This window comes from Lepisma saccharinum, chromosome 24, assembly GCF_977018435.1.
Source record: "Lepisma saccharinum chromosome 24, izLepSacc3.1, whole genome shotgun sequence".
Taxonomy (NCBI): Eukaryota; Metazoa; Arthropoda; class Insecta; order Zygentoma; family Lepismatidae; genus Lepisma; species Lepisma saccharinum.
The window spans coordinates 46,663,984-46,684,518 of NC_139252.1; the positions used below are offsets into that span (position 1 = coordinate 46,663,984).

Consider the following 20,535-nt stretch of genomic DNA (forward strand, 5'->3'; position numbering starts at 1 on the left):
ATGTTTGGAGGCTCACCTTGGTGAGCGCCGGAGTTCATTGGCACAGAAATGGACGGATACGTGATCTACCTGAAGAGCTTCGACATTGATCGTGGAAGTTTCCTACGCTTTCGTTTCGATTTTGAAAATTAATAACTATTTCGTTTCACGGTCACCAAATGAAACCAAAAGCAGCAGGGGAATGAAGGCGAGGCTCTCACGTATGAGGTTCCTTAGAGGCCTCTCTGTTCCATTCAGTTGGTCTCTGATGCGGTAAATTGCAGTTACAAATTGTGTGAACGGGTAGTGAACTTCTTTTGATGTTAACGGACCTGTAGCAAGATCTTCCTGGGAGTCTGCTATGACACTCGTGTCTCCTCTTTACACATACATTTATTTTCTTCAGTAGCAATTCCCTCCTAATTTAGAGGGTATTTCAAAATGACTCATACGAATTCAGATGCTATACATTGGAGGTTCACAACGTCAGAGGGGTAAGGGATACGTCAATCTGGAGGAAAACTCGAGCACAATTCAGATCACACCTAAGTGATCTGTGTGACCTCTGAACAGGATTAGAAAAATACAGGTCTCCATGACGCCTGAACATTTTTGTCTGGCGCCTGAATTTGTAAATCCACTTCTAAAATTTTATTTTTATTTCGAGTTCGATTACGGAAATCATTGTTTTTTTAATAACGAGTACAGTATGTGTTCTTTAATGTTCGTGTGTTTCCTGCATCATCAGAATAATGAACATGAGATTATAATTTGTACACTCCTGTTAAACCGAATTTTAAAATCTGCAGCGATATGGCAGTCAGCCATATATTAGAATGTATTGCATACTTATTCATGCTGTTACTTGTTGAGAAGACCACTCACGCGCTAGAATTAATTACTTTTAATCCACCCAATCTTACATTAATTAATAAACGTTCTAAGATCACATTTTTTGTAGCTTATATTAGTTATATTCATGGCTTTTTAGCCCGTATTAAAAAAAAGCTGGCTCCTGAATTAATTTTTGTCCACCCCCTGCATATGAAGCTTTACGAATGTGGCTATGACGAAGATTGGGGCGTGTGAAAATGACCAGACAACTTAAGAATAACATTGGTGGAAGATGAGCAAAGTTAAAAATGATGGGGAAAAAGAAAAATAAATTGGATAAGACATTGGCTAAGGCCCGCTTTAGACGAAAGCATTTCCTTAGCATTTTTCTTAACATTTACGCCATGACCAAAATGCTACCGTGTAAGTGAGAAATCTTATGGAATTTCAGATGCCATGGCATATTTCATGGCATTTCTCAAGGATAGAACCCATCCCATTTCCGTAGCATTTTTGGTAGCATAACCAATCAGAAGCGACCTCATGGTCACGAGTGCAGGTGTAATGGCGGCCGAGTGAGATGTAAACAATGTATCACTTCAATTTTTTAAAAGACGATAACTATACAACCGAGAGGAATATCGCTTCGTATTAAATGGTTTTAGGTAGAGAAGAATGGCGCTGCTTAAATACATACTTTACAACGTGTACTGTACACGTACGGAAGAATATTTTAGTTTCAAATGTAAACACCGTGCACTCAGCATAGATGGTGTAACTCGACGTGCCTTTCATGCTGTATATGTTATGCATTGTAATAGCAAAAGCTAGTCGAAAAGTTATATGAAATGTTTGCGTGTAAAGTACTATATGCTATAAGATTTTTGGAAGCATGTACATAGTATTTATGCTAACAAAAATGCTAAAGGAAATGCTTTCGTCTAAAGCCGGCGTAAGAATGAACTGCCTGCTAAAAGACGCACTACGAGGAATGGTTAACGGGGAAAGTATCAGGGGATAGTTTATATTTTAAATTAGATGGATCATACGCTCCCAAGCGGGAGTTGAATTCTTCGCATTCCTTCTCAGTTAGTGTCTGTGCATAAAATGACTCCGAATGCGAAGTCAGGGGAACCTGTGGGTGTAGCACATGCAAGCGCATTTCGGAACAAGAGAATTACGAAATGCCGGGATAGAAGGTCAATGCGCCCCCTCGGAACTGATTCGAATGCCAACTGTAGCGACGATGTGCGGCGAAGGAGTTTGTCATGTCACGTCACCCACGGTGTTTGGCTTTCGACACATGGAATGTCGACATGAGAATGTGGAGCCATGGCAGGAATGCCGTTATACGAAAACCAAACTTTTGTTTTCATGCTCCCAGTCGCGTGGTGCTTCGAAAATATTGATAGGGAATACTTTTCAGTTGGGAGAGAGAGATTGGAACTGTCATTGCATAAGTCTGTGGAGTGGTTCCGAGCTGTCACTGCAAAGGCTAATAAAAACAACTGATAGATAACGGGGAGAAAAAACAGCCACAATCCTCGTCTCTCTCTCCCTCCCTCCCTCCCTCCCCTGTGTAGATACACATAGAACCCAAAATATTGGCACAGATATGTTGATTCCAAGAACACATTGCCGACCTCCTTGTGGGGGACTGGTTAGCAGAGTGATCTACGATTCCAGGGTTCCCAAGCTGGGTATGGGTGTTTTGTGTGTGTCCTTTCATCAATTCATCATATCACTTATCCTCATCTTCGTGATTAACCAAAAGTGACAAAACGACGCCAAATAACAAATCAATCCGTTAACCTCCCTTCAACGTAGTGCACCCTGGACTGCAAGTTTGTGGCATCCGGACACACAGCCAGAATAATCCTCTGTGGAGATCGTGTTGTGTCATACATAAATGTTTGTGATTGTTTCCTTCATCCATCTCCTCACAATTCGTCCTAATCTTTGTGATTAGTGAAAACTGGAAGAATAGCAAATTTAAATAAAACGAGCTAACCAATCAAACAACGCCTATTCCACTCATTGCACCCTGGAATGCATTTTGCAAACTAACGAGTGGATTCAAAGCCAATATAATTCTCTGTAGGCTCGTATTGTGTCCTGTTCATGTGTGCTTGTAATTGTCCATCTTATCACCTTTTAGCCGTATTTTCACGACTAGCCAAAAGGGACACAAAAGCGATGCAATAGAATTTACCGACACTTGGACATGGGTTACCCATCGTCCCATCCCCTCTGCAGTAGTCAGTTTATGAGCGTAGGGGTTGATGGATATTTATAATGAAGACTCAAGCTTTCTAGGTCTCCCAGCCGGCGGAGTGGTTAGCACATCACGCTACGACGCTAGGGGTCCCGGGTTTGAATCCTGGTCTGGGCGTGGATGTTTCTGAGTGTCCATTCATCAATTTCATCATATCATCCCTCATTCCCAACTACGCCAATTAGCCAAAAGTGGCACAAAAAGCGAAGTAAAATAAAGTAAATGAAATAAACATCTAGGTCTCCCAATAACGGTCTTCGAAATCAATCATTTTTTGAAAATGTAGGAACGGCTCTTTTTCCGCCTGAGCGTGCTCCTCAACCTCGAATGAGATTGGACAGTGACGTTGGCGATTGCCGTGAAACAGAATTCCTGTTCATTGTGGAGGCATCGAATTGCAGAGGGTAATCACCGGAAGCTGATTGTGGTTGAACGAGTGAGACAATGAGGCTGGCACGGGACACTCCATGAGCTGTCACGTTATTGATCTCTTGCATGTAATTGGGTTTCCCTGGTTGAGTCACGTCTGCCATCTCCTCTGCGACATCATTCATCCAGTACCCTTCGTACTTTCAGGTCACTTGCTCGGATAGTTGACCCTGATCGGCATGACCTTTGCCTACTATAAAATCTAGAAAAATAACTATCCAAAAAATCTTGCGTGCATTTCATTATCATAATCAATTATAAACACTTTGGAATAATAGCACGTGAGCTGCCATGCGAGCTTTTCGGAAGGCATGCCAATACCAACGTCTATACCACGTAGTACACCGTGTACAGTGCAGGCAAACGAGGCTCTGCCGCTTGGACCCACATGTTCTATGATACTCTAGAGCGGAATTTCTCAAACTATGGTACGCCTACAAGTGCTGGTACACGTATCTTGGGATACTAGTATGCGAGCTTTGTATAATAATACAGAAAATTATGAAATCCCCTGTATCCCACTATTAATATATAATTATAGTTATTTCGTATTTTAATGTTAATAAAAGAATGTAATCTAAGTACGTTGAGATGAACCTAAAGGAAATCGGTAAGGATTGGTTTGATCTTGCCCAGGATAGGGACAGATGGAAGGTTTGTGTTGCTGCAGCCATAAACCTTCGGGTTTAAGAAGGCTAGAGAGTTAGTAATCTATGTACAATCTTATCATGCTTGATTCCGACCTTAGATCACCCACCCCTGGAATCGAACCCGGGTGTCCCACGTGGCAGTCAGACGCCTTAACCGACTAAACCAACGCGGATTCGAACCTGAACAAATTACGTTGCAAAAATAATGAGAGAGATTTTGCAACTAATGAGAAATGCTTGTCAGGAGACCGAAGGAGAGGATAGTGATGAGAATAGCTTGAAAGCTTGCCCAAGATGTAATTGTTACTGGAAGCGGGATCAGAAGAAAAGATGTGCAACCATGTCCGACATCCTACGTCATTATTTAACAACAGTTACTGTTAGAAATTTCCGTTCATTTCGTAGGTAGAGTTTCCAGGAATGGGATGATGCATGCCTCCGCTTTTCCTTTATGCTTCACTGTGTCAGAATCCACTTGCTGCTTAGCATGCATTGGCCCATCTTTTCACCTTTCCCCAGGGAGTTCTTTTTTTGTCAAGGTATCCGTCGTCGGTGTGTCGACTCTCAAAACCTTTCTTTGCTTTGCAGACCGGATTCAATTTCAAGTAGTCTTCGTTTAGCAACACGTTCCTATGTATGTACCAGAAGTCCAGAGATCATTGCACCAAAGGCGAGGATCTGCTTTGAGAAAGAATATCTTCACGGAGCGTGTTTGTATGTTCAAAAAGCGGCATGCGATTTGGATACTTACATCGTACTTGCAGGTATCTGCATTTTAAATCTCGTAAAGGTGCCTTCTGTTAAACCCTAATGAAGTGAATTGATTGATTTGATTTACTTTACTCACTTTTCTGCCAGTTTTGACTAATTGCGGCGAAGAAGATGAGAATGGTGATAAGATGGATGAAGGCAGAGGATTATACTGGCTGAGTCCAGACACCAGAGCCTCGTTAGTCTGCAAGAAATGCAGTCCAGGCTTTGCACTACGTGTAACAGCGGTTGACAGTTGCGTGTCGTCCGAAAGGGTCGCCCTTTCCACCCCGAAACGTGACTTAGGAGCTCACGTTTATAAATCGAGATAGGACTACATTTTACCTACCTAACTGGACTTGATCACCGTTCCAGTAAATGCGTTTTTTTCCCCTCGTAAACGAAAGTTCACAACTTAATACATATTAGTATCCTAGCTTAAGCATCTGGGGTACTAGATTTGAACACTTGTTCATACACCACGTTAACGATAGCAACTCTGCTGGGTAAGTTGGATGGAATAATCCTTACCTGTAATGGAAAAGCTATGGAATTTTATTTTTTGATATACCGTCGCGTATGTGATGTGTAGAGACGTAACGTCAATCGACCTTTTTTGTTCACTTTTTGATAATACGTTGAACTTGGAAAAAAGAAACTTTATCATATTATTGCTGGAAGTTTCCGAAATCACAGTTTAAAAAATAAACATTTTCTCAGTTGTGGTGCTTGCACCAATGCGTCAAATACAAAAGTGCTTTTTTTCCAAATGTTTTTTTTTTCCTCCTTGTTCTATTTTACTAATGACTATTCAGACTAGAATACGGAATTGTATCATACGTTAAATGCAATTAAATAACACGTGTGACAATTCTGAATTGTATAAATTCTCGTTAATTGTGCTAGCAGCGTAAAGACACGTGTTTCCTTGCAATTCGAGAATCGACGTTTATTTGCTAAGCTTTTCTTGAAGGAAGCATATATTTCCTGTTCCTCTCCTTTCACGGTTTTTAATCAAGTCCCGTGAGACTGTTTTCCGTCCCTCTGCATTGACTCGCAACGCCATCCACCCGACGGTTAAGTGCGAGCAGTAATTTGTTAATGAGCGCCTTTCGCTCTCCAGCTTTCTTCGGTTCTGGCCTTAAGGCGACAGGATTCGTCCAGTCGCCATAAAAAGCACTGAACATTTTGGAGCAGAATGAATATCTTTAATTACCGTTTAGTAATTCAGATTATACAACTTCCGTAACGCTCTAGTGAGCGAGAGCGTTCGCTCTGGATAGGCTGTCGTTTACAACGCGGTTGTAATGAAGGCACGCAGGTACGCACGTTTATGTGCAACGTGGGAGGGAGTCTTGTGGTAGTGTTTGTCCAAGCTTAGCGACTCCCTTGCAGTTGTGGACGCAGGCGATCGCTCCGTGCTGTGCGAACTTCCCGTCTGAACGCTTCATCTCATTTTATTTACCCCTGGTAATCATCATGACAGAGGGAACATTTTTATTTTAACTGTTATTATTTTTTAAAAAAAAGAGTTCCGGGTGTGACGTATGTGAGAATACCTCAGTAATTAACTCCATTTAATAACATATTACTCACCTAATATTTTAACTGAACAATATCAAAGGGGAAAACAACCGCCTCAACTCGTACAAAGGCTGGTTTGACTACATACAGATTTTGATTAATGCTGTCGATAATCATAAGAACTAAATATTTAAATTAATACACGAAGAATGACAAAAGGTTTATCTTATTTTACGATATCTGCTGAGTAGTCCTTATGGGTTTATATAAGAGTTTGCAGGGATTTAAAAATGTACGTGTATTCCGAAACACCTGATAACCGTTTGTTTCGACTTATCGACAAGATAAGTTAGGAACATACTGCTCGATACGATAATTCTGTTTACACAGATCTTCATAACTATATATAACATTATATATGCCAGAGTGAAATTTGGTACCTTACGTAAACACTTTCTTGTACGCGTATATCATAAGTAAGGAACGTATTGATAGACATTGGAATTCTAAAATCCTAGAAGAGGCAATGCACGAATAATGATGCAGGCAATGCAATAATTAACGATGAGGAGATCTGCCGTGATACAATTCCTTCACGAGGTATTATCGGAGAAAAGCTAAGAGTACAGGAACAATATGCAAGATTTGTCCGGAGTGAGGAAAAAATGAAGTACGCTGAAAATAAACATATGTGTTCTATGGATACCCTGAAGAACACATTAAAAGCTCTCCTTCGCCCTAAAAAGTCCCACCTGTGGATTATTACAATATCTTGGAAAATCTGTCGTTATACTGGATTTTCTGTTGAGAGTGCTTTAGCAGTTTAGAGCGAGTGGTAGAAACATGAGGTTTGGGCAGAGTTTTGTGCTCTATTACCTTGTATAACACCATTTTTTTTTAAAAAAAATAACAAAAGAATCATACTTGAATACATTAAGAACAAGACAATTGCTACAATATATTTGTTGTTCAGTTTTCGATCTTTGCTGAACATCTGAGTGGGATACCTGCTAGAACACAAATGTATAACGTTTAAAAAATCAACTGATTTTAAACCTTAATACTATGTTGGGCACACTAAGTTGGTTTGCTGCAGAGAACTTTGATAATTTAGTAAGCAAGGGTGGTGGAATTTCATGCTGTTTTTTTCACTCCAGGCCAAAGAAAATTCATCTGCTCCCCCTCTGAGTATAAGTTGATATTACAGTCGCTGCAATAATTTTCTTTCGGACGGCAGAATGTAATTCCTACAGAGGATTATCTTGGCTGGAGATCAGGCGCCAGATCCTCGTTAAGTGTGCAAATGCAGTCCAGGGTGTACTACTAAGTGGTGGAAGTGACTTTCTGAAAAGGACTCTCAGTTGGCCTCCGTGGCGGAGCGGTTAGCACAGCGCGCTACGACGCAGGAGTCCCGGGTTCGAATCCCGGCTTGGGCATAGGTGTTCTTTATGAGCGTCCATTCGTCAATATCATCATATCATAATTTATCCTCATCTTCGCAATTGCAGAAAAGCGAGGTAAAGTAAACGAAAGGGCACCCCAATAATTATAGTTTTGTTGACACATCCATTCAAGGGGTCCCGGTTTTGATACCCGGTGGAGGCACAAGTGGCCCGGATGTCACTTTAAACTGTAGGTCCAGTCCCGATTAGCATTCATGTGCATAAGGTGGACTTAAACCCAAAACTCAAATATCCACTACGAATTCAATTGGTCGTGAGTACTCTGGAAAGTAATGCGTGCCCATTAGTACTGACCGATAAATCGATTAGCAAATTTGAGTCTCGGAAGAGCTGCACGATAGCGGGAAGACACACTGAGACACGAAGAAGAATCCTGCTCCTCGCTTCAACACCCAGGGCCAAGATGGGCCGACCAAGGTTTCCCCTGGAATGATTGAGGCTGGCTGTGTCCTCTGCGAGCAGGTATGCGCCGGGAGGAGGGGAGACGGTCTGGAATGCCAGATTACGTGGGCTCAACTCAACAGCGGTCCTCTTCTGCCGTGACCTTCGTAGATCGAGAGGCACGCGTGCGGTATGCATGCGGCACAAAAAGGAAGAGTGGCGTGTGGACGTCGTCATGCGATTCCTTATGAACGGACACTCATATTTCCTAAATCTCTCATTTCGTAATTTGGTGTTTCATCCCCAAGCAGCTTCTACACTTTCATGTCCCCAGATTTTTAATTATTTTTAAACCAGTAGTCGGTGTGCTTGCAAGCTGCGCTTAAAATGAGCCGGAACGCACCGGAACTCCATTCCTGGAAATCGATTTCGTGCCGGAACTTAATTAATGCTGCGACATTGCACATCCATTTTATTTGAATATATTTTTTTTAAAGTCCACTTTATAGGCTAATTGTAACTGAACCTACAGTTTCAAGTGGGATCCGAACCACTGTGCAAGGTTTCTCCACCGCCCTTGATTAGAAGGCGGACGTTACCACTACGCCATCGGGGAGGCCTGTTTTATTTATTCCATACACTATACAAAAGTCCATCCTTTGTTACATTCCTTCCCTCATTACATATCGAGACTTTCATTTTTTATATTTTATCACTAGGGAGCGGAAGTTGATGACCTAAAATATATAGATATATGACCTATAGAATGCCCTAAAAAATGGGAAAAATGACGTAAAAATGCAAAAAATGACCATACCAAATGATACCACAAGCACATTCAATTAAAATATGCAACGAGGATTTCCAATGGAAACAACCGAATAATTTTGAAACAATTTAATGAAAAAGTCGTATTTGTTTAGAAATTTAATGTATAAAAAATAGGGAAACCAAAAGACGCATTCGGGAAAGGTTTCATAGACAGCCCCCTTCCCCCCCCCCCCTTTCAGGAAAAGATACGTCCAAAAAGTAATTTTTAACATCGGAAATTGTTTGAAATATCTCGCATACAAGCACTTTCTAAATATTTAACGATTTTTCCATTTAACCTTAGACTTGCCGTACACCTTTTGGAGGTTCTCAAACTACGTAGAATCTTGGTCAGTTGTCAGCCAGAACATTCCTCTACATAGAAAAAATTCTCTTGCAATCCTGCGGGAAATGTATAGGCCTATGTTCACCTTGGTGAAAAGACTCAAGAATATTACCAAAATGAAAGAAATGACAGAATATGTGAAAAATGACGGGAAAATGCCGAAAATCGAAAATTGGCAAAAAATAGAAAATCACTTTGATTACCTTTTTTGGGTTCTAGAAGAAGTGTAATATTGTGTATATTTAATGGGCATCGTGCCCGAGATGTCAGAAAAAATGACATTTCATCAACTTCCGCTCCTATTTATCACACATAATGACCATGATTATAACTTACAGTTATGTGCATGATAAACGCGCTACAACGTCCGAGGTCCAGAGTTCGAATCCCTGCCTGGGCAATAGCCATCAATACTTTAAAAACGGTTATGATGATTTTTTACGGCAGTTGGATGACACCTGAAATTTACCGTATTCGACCGTCATATTGCAAGTTATCTTTTTACAGTATATTGTAATAGTGAAAGAGTTCTGTCAAAGTTGGTCCTGTAGTGTGAATTGTTTCTGGGACGACTTCTAGAAAGAATGATGGGGAAAACCTTCCCTGAGTGACAAAGTACTTCTGTCCTCAAGGTGAGGCTGTCGAAGCAGGAATAGTGGGAGGGAGCCTCATTCCTTGGGCGTGGAAGGAAGCTTGGATTTACTTTGCCACGTCATCAGAGGCAGGCAAAGATTGCTTGGTAAACAAACAAGCCAGGACCTTGAAAGTGTTGAAGTGAGATCAGTTCAATTTCCTGTTTCGGCTGATGTCTCGCTGCATTTACAGCGACAGCGATACAGAAGATTTGCGTGATGTGGTTGGTTATGTTAAAAATATATCTCTTTAATTGTGACAGATTTTCACTTCCAAATGTTGTTCAGAACCTTCCGAGAGAGCTATGAAACCTTTCCACCTTCGTCTTGATTTTGCTATTTCTGTTATCGTAGTTAACGGTGTATCTTGTTAGATGCTCTTATCAGGATGATTACAAGAACCAAGTAGCCAGAAAGATAAAAAGTAGGCGTTGGTCCTCAAACCAGCGGAAAGGGTTAAAACCAAGGCAGCTTTCTTGGGTTATTTTTCTGGTTAGTGGCTGAAGAGGAAGGAAGGAAGTTGCGGGGAATTTCTAGGATGTAGACAGGAAGCCCTAAAAAAATTATCATCGACTACTTCCTTTAGTTGCGTAAGATTTCGGTGTTAACGGACTCTCTTACATGGTTAAATTTCAGTCATTCTTGCTTGGAGCGACATGCCTGAAATTTGGGAAATTTATCTTGAAATACGTGGAATTTTATTTCTCCCTGCTAGAGTAGCCACAGTCTGCCTTCATGTTCGTACATAATAGATGTAATGCGATATTTTTACGGAAGATTTTGTAGGCGAAACCGTGGTGAAGAAATGTTACATGAAGAATGCGTCTATTGAAAAAAATAAAATACATTTACACTCAAACATGCAATGTTAGAGCATATTAGGGAGAAGAGTGGAGATCTGGCACTCGGGATATGGGACAGGGATTTATACCACACTGAAGATGTCTCGATTCAGGATCTGTGGAAATTCCATTGAAAATTGTCTCGATTGGGGATGTGTTCTGTGAACCGGTTTGAAAGATTTGAGGTTGTCCTAACTCAGGATGTCTTCCTGACTGGAGCCCTAGAGTGGGAGTGACTCATAGGGTAGACATTCCACCGCTTGAACATGCACGTGGCAATGGAACGATATGATTCCTAACCTAACCTAATTTTGTCTTTTCAAGGTGATTTGGACTATGATCTCCCCTTGCTCCTAAAGGTCGAAATTCTCAAGAAACCGGCAATTAAAGGACATCCTCAATCCGGACAAATTTCACTGAGACATCAAATCTGTGATAAACACATTCCGAATCGAGACGCTTTTCAAAGAGATCCTGAATGTGGACGTCACCATGGGACAGGTGTACCGGTATGTGCTGGGTATGGGACAGGAGGCACTCGGGGTGTGTGGGGTATGAGACAGATACTCACGAATAGTGTCATTAGTCGATTGAAAAATGTTCGTTCCGAAACCGAATGAAAATTTTTAAAATTTGTATGCGTGTAATGCACACAAGACAGCAATTAATAAAACGTAAAGGAATCGGGTCAGAAAAAAGAATAAGCTTGTTTTACTACTTCGTCACACATCTCAAGCATCAAACTTCTAGATGCGTTACGAAACGAGGCAAGACGCCTTCTGAAACTGACACGAGCGAAGTTTTGAAATGACGCGTGGTAGCGAAGCACGATTTCCCCGTTCTTTTTTCGAGGATTTTTACTTTTCCGCGGAAGCTTATATTGCGAAGAGAGGAGCGATCGTGACTGTCCCACATTCCCTTCGCGTGGGACGGGGTGCATGCACTTGGATTGACTCGAGAGCTCGTATGTTTTCTGTTCTCCTAATATGGGCCGAGCCCGGGACTCTGCCCGACAGGCTTGTGTACGCGCCGCTAGGGTCAAAGGTCCATGTATAGGCCTCCCAGCGCGATAGCGATACTCTCGAAATGGAGTATGAAGACAGGCGGTGGGGGAGGTGATGCTCGCCCAGAAAGGAAACACCTTTGCTGCCAGCAACAAGCTTTGGTGGGATTCGGGTGTAGACATTTTGCGTTGCTAGGTGCACTCGTGCCGTGTTCTGCGTTGATGATGACGACTTTTCGGTAGGGTTGTTAAAGTTGCAGGCATTGCAAATAAATTGAATTCCGGTCCGGGAGAGAGAATCGGCAATCGTAAATGGGTTCCCGACCATAAATAACCTTTTTATCATTAAGGTATTTAAATTCGGTCCCCGAACTTTTTTCCGGATTAATTTAAATGAGGTCCAAGTTCGGTATTGAAATGAAACAATACGCAACTTGGACCGAATTTAATTGTGCGAGAAAGAAGGTTCCCGTCCTGTTACAGAACCCATTAGAATTTATGAGTTCCTGGACCTTTAACAGCTCTGCTTTTCGGTGCAGCTTGGACCGAATTTAATTTAATTGTGCGAGAACAAAAGGTTCCGGTCCTGTTACAGAACCCATTTGAATATATTTATTCCTGGATCTTTAACATCTCTGCTTCTCGTTGTCTTGAATTAAGATGTCCCGGGTTTGTTGGTCGGTGATACCTTACGTTCCAAATGGAAATGTAGTATGGTCTCTCTCCCGATGCAAGTCCGTAATCCGGATGAATTGAGAGAGAGAGAGAGAGAGAGTAGGGAAGAAGATATCCCCTTTCTTTCTGAGAGAGGTAGAGGAAGATTATTTCCGCGACATCTTTGGCTGTTATGCATTTGAAACTTCGGAACGAGTCACAACTCTCGAAGCAGCCAATCAACCAAGCGAGCCGCTGACGTCATCTCAACCCAAAACCTATCGCTAAGCCCCTTACTCAAGCTCTGCACACCCACTAGGCTCGCTAGACAGACTCGCTCAGTCTGCTGGAGATTTTCCGAAAGTAATTTGACTCTAGAAGGATGCGAGAGAGAAAGGAACATAACTATGTGTGTGTGTCTGAGAGAGGAGTAGTCTCTCTCTCTTTCTTTGTCTTGAGTAAGAAAGAAGAAGAGGGAGAATCTCATCACGAAATATTGCAAGAAAAGAGAGGAGAAAGAAGCAGAAAAGAGAACAGAAAAATAGAGAGTGCGCTCTTTCCGAAAAGAGGGGAGAGAGAGAGAGAGAAAACTTGTTAATGTGTTTATATTCTACCTAGAGGTAGAATATTGTAGTCCGTATATTGGTGGGGGTGTGAGGTGTAAACACAGACGGCCTTTAACACTAGAACGGCGAAGGATCTGATACCCTCCAGAACAGCGGAAAGGGGTCATTTTGGCCCCCACATAAGAAATGCATTTAAAATTATAATTACTTTAGAATGGGAACACTATATTATATTATTTTCTGTGCTTTATTTATTATAATCAAAGTGTTTAGGTGGTTTATGCTACATTTTGATTACAAATAAAAAGTATAATCAACAACTAAACATTTCAGAATACGCAATATTTCACCACGAGGAACTGCTACTTGATGCGACATGTTGGGAAACGTCCTTCCCGGTCCAAGAATACAACCAACATGACATGTAAACTGTGGCAAGTGGGAGCATGCTAAAGACACGTTGACACAGGAATCGCAACCTAACGCTGATATTGCAGCAGGCATAAATTAAACTTTACAGGGGTCAAATTGACCACTCCCTCTGTTCTAGGAGTATAACATGAAATTTCACAGATAGAAATATTTTGTAGATTTCAATGTACCATCTTAAAAAGGTCAAAGAATTATGAAAAGTCACAAAATTTCGAAAAAAAAAAATAGGAAAACGGGAGAGTTATTAAATAAACGGTGAAGGTAGGGGCCATTTTGACCCCTCCCGCCGTTCTAGTGTTAAAGTACCCAAAGTCGAAATTAGGGGTGTTCAAATTCGGATAAAATTTTATCCGGATGTCGGATAATTTGCTATCCGGATATCCTAATGGGACAGTTTTATCGTTTACCTGTTTTACGGGCTATCCACACATTCCTTTTTTCGTCGTTTTAGTATTCAGTACGATTTCTGCAAATCCTTCATAAAATATCTTCTATCCGGATATCCATACTATCCGGATATTTGTTATATCCGTTATCAGGATTTTGTGGCCATACCTAGTACTCGAAAGATGCGAACATGAAGCAACTTTGCTGATACGACCGCTCAATCCTGAGTAAAATCTGAAATGGGTGTACTTCCGTAATCTGTTAGGCAGGTAACGAATAGTTATAATTCACGTTGTTAGGGCGAAGATGAACACACTGCCAGTTTGAAGTATCCAAAAATGTGTCTTGGACAATTTTCATAGCTTTACTGACCATTTTTCTATTCTAGTTTCTAATCTTGAATGTTACAGTATGTCGAACTTTGGACTGAATTTTCCTTTTTCTCCTTGCAGACGTACTCTGGTCTTTTCTGCGTCGTGGTCAACCCTTACAAGAGGCTTCCAATATACACAGAAAAGATCATGGAGAGGTATAAGGGCATTAAGAGGCATGAAGTTCCACCACACGTCTTCGCTATCACCGACAACGCATATCGGAGCATGTTGCAGGGTGAGTATTCATGATGAGTGGAGAAATGTCTGCCTTAGTTTGTTTGTCATTGACAGTTGGATGGTTTTTGAAGAGACAGGATTGATTTCATTAAGCAAATACTTCATGGCTATGGTTACCAAGAAGCTTAACCAAATGGGTTTGTTAAATCAAACAACTTTTTTCCCGTGTACTATTGAAATCTGTAGATATCGTGTGCACATTTCCATACCTGTTTACCGGGCTACATTATGCTTCAGTCGATTTCTGTGGCGGAGTGGGTATGGGCGTTTTTTTAGTGTCCCTTCATCATATCATCCACCCACCTTTATCTTTGCGATTAGCGCTAAGTAAAATAAACCAAATCAACATTTAAGTTTCACATAAATCGGCGAGCAACACTTGGAAGCTGCAGCTTGTTAGTTTCCTTCTGCCTCAAATGATGGAAGGAGAAATTACATTGCTGGCAATTTCGAACGCCATATCCGTGAATGTCCGCTTTGTTTTTCCATCGCCGCTCTGTTTACGAGGACATGCTTCGCTTTAAACTTAACAAAACCCGTTGGTGTTCCCACCACTTAAAAACAATTCACCCGGCGTTCAAAATAGCCGGACGTTGCGCGTGCTGCTGGTAAACTCGAGGCTAACGCTCTCCCCTCGACGGCCGGGGTTTGCCAAATTCCTGGCATTGCGATTCTGGGCGTTCTGCGCGGGGACTGTCCTCTCCGGTGGGGGAAAGAAATGCCCAACAGATGCTTCTGCGTTGATGGAAGCGAGCTGTGGAACGTTACTAAATCCCTCCCGAGTGGATTGGGCGTAGAAATGAAGTGTTCGTCATTGTCAAATCCCCCGGTTTCCTGGCAATGGGCGGCGGTAAATTTGTCTGCTGCGTAATTTCCGAAGTATTCGCTTTATTTTGGCGCAACTGCTGATTTTTTTCTTATTTAACCTAGCAAAAGGTTAGGAACGGTCCGAAGAGGGAGTCTGTAGGGGAGGACACTTGCCCAAAGCTTATGAATTAAGCTTTCTGCTTATGATGTCATACATTGGTCCACACGTGAACAAGGCACGTGCGTCATGTGTACCAGGAACGGGAGGTGCCTACCAGTCTGAAAAACTGGAGAAGTCTGGGAAATTTACTCTCTTTTTATATATATGGAAAAATCAACTTTTTGTTATATAAATCTGGTTTGGATTCTGCAAATATTTTTACACTGGATTTGGAATACTTCGAAATCTTTCTTCTTAATTTTACATGGTTTGGTCGACTTTCGTTTCGCCCAATGCCTTTTCAGTAAAATATTATCATATTTGACACCTGTCCGCCATTTTAGGCGAAAGAGGAATTCCAGTCTCGCTTAATCAAGATGGAAGGGAGAAAGCTATTTAAAATTATTAAAATTTGGTATTTCTTTAATGTGTTACCTGGGTTTAGGTTTTGTGTGCATCCTAATTCATTTATTAAGAATGTAACTTGAATTTGTTTTTTTTACAAGCTAGTAGAGAAAGAGGCAGTTATGGAGTTTGTTTACATACACAGTGCATGCATAATTTATTTATGTGTATTATATGTCTGTAGCTACGAGCTAATGTGACTAAACCTAATCTAAAGCTATATTGGACATATTACCGTTATGTATCATTTTTCATTTTGTAATTAGATTACTTTCTATATATATAAACTTCATCTTTCATTTTCTGTTCTTGTTAAACACGTGTTCCACAGTTGTTGGTGTTTACGTTGATCATTATGTGTAACAGAGAACGTCTGATACAATGATGAATAGATTCTCTCTGACTATGGAAAAGGTGAATTGTGGAGAAGTTTTCATGCTTTCGAACGCCATTCTCATCTTCAGGGTAGAATTGACCCTGAAAGCTTGGAAAATTCTCCAGGAGTCACCTGATTGATAGCCTAACAGAATCTATTCATCATTCGGCGCCAGGGAAGCTTCACGGCTTGGGTCTGTTACAAGTTTTCCATATTTCCCTTTCAGCGTAAATTAGGCGATGCAGAAATTTCAGTTTCGCTTCAAATACCGGAGGAAAAATAAATTTACCACAATTTTTTAATGCATTGCCAAAGGTTTCGGTGTTTTTGCATTGATCACATTTACGATTAGTGGCGTACTTGCTAAAAATACCATTTTAGGGAATTTAAATATGTAATTTATGCTAGCAAATGCATTTAAAATTCACAGAAGAACAGAAAAGCAGCAAAAATAAACTCGAAAATGATTTTCAAAAAAATGTTTTCTGGTTCTAACTGAAGTAAAATGGACTGCTATCAGGTTTAGGATTGTCTTCAAGGCCCAGAAAAAAATGAGTTTTTCATCAATTTCAGAGCCCTAGTTACCAGCAATGGATATGGCACCTTATTGGAAAGTCGCACCAGGCAGATTTGAAGGTCGTGTCCAGGTAGCGAATTTGAATCCAGACGGTAGTTCCCGTAGAGGAGGCTTTCAGAAAATCCCATTTCGCTGTCGTTTTCACACAGGTGCTGCATGTTTGCATTCTTCTCCGCCGGTTGATGCATTGCCCGAATGGGCTGTTTGGCCCTCGCTTTGTCGGGAGCTTCGAGCGCTGTAGATTTAAATGCCACCTCATATCAATTGGTGCAGTTAATTAGCGAGACGAGAGAGGTCCAATTACGCGTGGAATTTGTGTAACAACAGACGTAGAGGAACTTAGTTTAAAATTAGTTTGGGTAAATATTGGGGAAGTTAGTCATTCGTTTATTTTTAGCAGTGCATGCATTCTTAATTCCAGTTTACTAAAATACTTTGAGAAAAGTAATCCTGAAAAATAATTATTATACATATACTATTCGAATTTCACGTTTGCTGCCTGAAAGTGTTTTTATTTTCTGTTCGCGGCCTGAAAGTATTAATGTGCGTAATTTTCAGTGTATTATTTTACAAAGTGGCAAAACCAGCCAGTGAAAGTTTATCTTTGTTATGGAATAATTAAAACACTTGCTAAAATCCCTACAATTTATATACAATTAATGGAAGACAACCGAAGGAATGGTAAAACTCGATGGGTAATAAAAACTTATACCATAAAGGGTGGGAATTTCAGTGCGTTTCTGATTCCACAATACTCTACTGTTCCAGTTGCAACTAATACGAGTAAAAGGAACAATCGACTGCACTAAATAACAAAATAAGTTTTGTGTTTATGTAATAACTTAAATAGAAAGTTTTAAGACGATATTTAATATTTGGGTTGAAGACATCATGTGTGCTACACTATCCATTATTACGTCTACAGTGTGAGAGACCTTGGACTATTAATAAAATGAAGTATGAACACTTTTCTCAGTCACAGTACATTACATCATTTGATCCTCTGTCCCCCAGACACTCACCTTCCACGCATATATATATCTTACAATTAACAACTAATGAAAATTGTATTGTTTGATTTATTATCTGAATAAGATGCAAATATTTGGCATCCAGGCCTACTCTTTGAAGGTCTTGTAATTAATTATATTTCAAATGAAGTATGCAGAAGCAGTTGGTACTGACAATGTGATTTCGAGAGGTGTTGAGTCATAATTTCATTTGATTTTTTTTCGCACACGTTTAGTGAGAGTCAAACAGCTTGCACCGCAGGAAAGGTTTGTTAGCGCAGGTGTAGTAGACAACGGCGCACTCCGACGCACACCTATCTACTGACGTTGCATAGTGGGCGTCTCGGTGAAATCTGGAAAGCTTCTAGCTGAAACAAATGAATACTAGATTCGGGAAGCGTGTGCATATTCGCGTTTTTAAGGGGAAAGTGTGTAATAGTGACGAAATCTTAAAATATTTTTATGAATATATTTTTACATAGCGATATCTCATTTGACATGTTCACCTCAAATGCGTAGGGAGGGTTACGTTCACGTTGCAGCAGAAGCCAGACGCATGGTTTGACGAACAAAGATCTTTATTTAATTTTGCATTCAAGTGAAGGAGAAATGCCATTTGAAGATGTGGACAGTATATGCCTGAATCCAGTTTATTCGTCTCCAATGTGGCAAAATCGACGTGACATTCCGTACTATTGCTTACAGAATGGATATCATAAATCAGAACAAGTTTCGAAGCAGACGACTCATTTTCGATGCACCGGTGCAAAATATGATCATGGTTTAACTTGGGCGCTTTCCAGAATCCCCCGGTGCACGGGCTGGTGCAATGCTGATGCACCCTTGGCGTTTAGTATTTCACCGGTGCCCACCATAACTTTCTCCAGGTTAAACAATGGCATCGTCTGCTTTGTAACTTTTCCTAATACATGATAGTACGGAATGACACGCCGATTTTGTTGCACTGAGGGTTAATAATTGGGTGCAGGTATAAACTGTCTACATTTTAAATAGTACTGCTCCTTCACTTCTATGCAAAGTGAAATAAAGTATGCTGATGCGTCCGTGTTCTTCTGCAACATAAAGGAACGCCTTCATTCGCAATATTCGATATTTTTACAACGATACCACAAATTCGCAATGCACATGCAAAATAAGATGTCGGTAAGTGAAAATATATAAATATTTTTCTGTGATTTTGTCACTACCAGTGTCTTTTTCTCTTAATAAACGCGAATATTCGCGTGCTTTCCGATTGAAGTCTTCATTTGTTTCAGTATGAAGCTTTGATTTTTGGTTCACCGGTCTGATGCACGCTGGTAAATTCTGGAAAGCGCGGCTGGTGAAAGCTTTGGTGAACACCGGTGATGATGCACCAGCCCGTCGCCTGTGCATTGTAGGCTGGCGCTCCAAATCCAGATATTTTATGAGGTTGATCAAACTGTACTCGGCATCCCCTAGCAAGAGTGTCGCCGACACTTAATGTAAACTGGGAGAGCTTGAGGTGGCCATAAATATGTCGAAAATGACCAATGACGCATTCCTCGGTTGGCGAGAAGCAACGTCGCGGTGCCAGTTGCTCCAAATGAGCTTCTGGAGTTCATCGACAGTGAACGGGTCTATTAACAGGTCGCGATGTTGCATTCCACAAGCTTCTTCGTCGTCATTCTCGGTGTTAACGGATGACTGCCGCGCGTCTTCACGGCATATAAATTAATTGCTTCTTCTGGAGGGAGGGATTTCGATGGGTCGTTATTTACTGCCATACAACGGCCCAGATGACACCAAGGCGGGGCCTGTCATTTGCATGCTCCGAAGGGATCGTGGAATGTTTTCGCAGCTCCACCTCTACGAATCTCTATTCTGCTTTCGTCACAATGTTTTAGGATCCCTTCCCCCCTTTGCTTGAGTAATTTAGTCTTCATCACGCCCTTGTTTGTTGAACTCGTCCCCTTTATTTTCGCCGTTAAAGCGTCGATTGCTAGGTCGAGTGATGGTATAATTACACAGAAGTTATACTTTTGCTTTGATGACAGTGGCGGCCGTTTTCCAGTCACGCGCCCGTTTACTTTATCCTAACCAGTTTCCGAAAGTTCAGTAACAGTCCCGGAAAGACAACGGGCACCACTTTGTGTTTGTACTTTTTCTTCTAACCATTTGTCCCCAACCTCACAATTAGCCTACGAGACAGGAAAGAGAATAAATCAAAATTCAAGTAACATCCTTGATCGTTGATTGACTAAAGGGTCGCAATCTTTCTCCAACATTAAGGGATGAGTGACAGTTTCGCACCAGGTGTCAACAACGTCGGAATGGGCAATGCTACTGAAAATATCCCATTGTACAAGAGCGTATTAATTTCTCCTATTTATGTTCATTATTAAGCTAGATACGGACTGTAAAATAATATAAGTGTTTACAGAATCCCGTGTATTCGTTATGGAGAAGCAAGTTCAAGTTACGGCTAATCAAATGGAAGTTTCGACTTTTCCCCACCACAAACAAAATCTTCAATCTGTCCTCTTTTCGTTCATGTGTTTTTCTACGCCATCGAAAGTTTGATATTCCCAAGAGAACAAGTGAAATAATACTCCCATAAGCGTAATGTTAAGTTTCTCTCCCTCCTTCATTA

The 20,535-nt window shown here is 41.0% G+C and overlaps 1 protein-coding gene across 3 annotated transcripts in view; it reads left to right on the forward strand.

Moving 5' to 3' along the window:
* Positions 1–20,535, forward strand: part of zip (myosin heavy chain 10) — a 159,907-nt gene that overhangs the window by 43,159 nt on the left and 96,213 nt on the right. For all 3 annotated transcript variants that reach the window (XM_083110829.1, XM_083110830.1, XM_083110831.1), the window contains exon 2: positions 14,410–14,566. In XM_083110829.1, the coding sequence (XP_082966955.1) occupies positions 14,410–14,566 (157 nt within the window). The remainder of the gene's footprint in view (positions 1–14,409; positions 14,567–20,535) is intronic.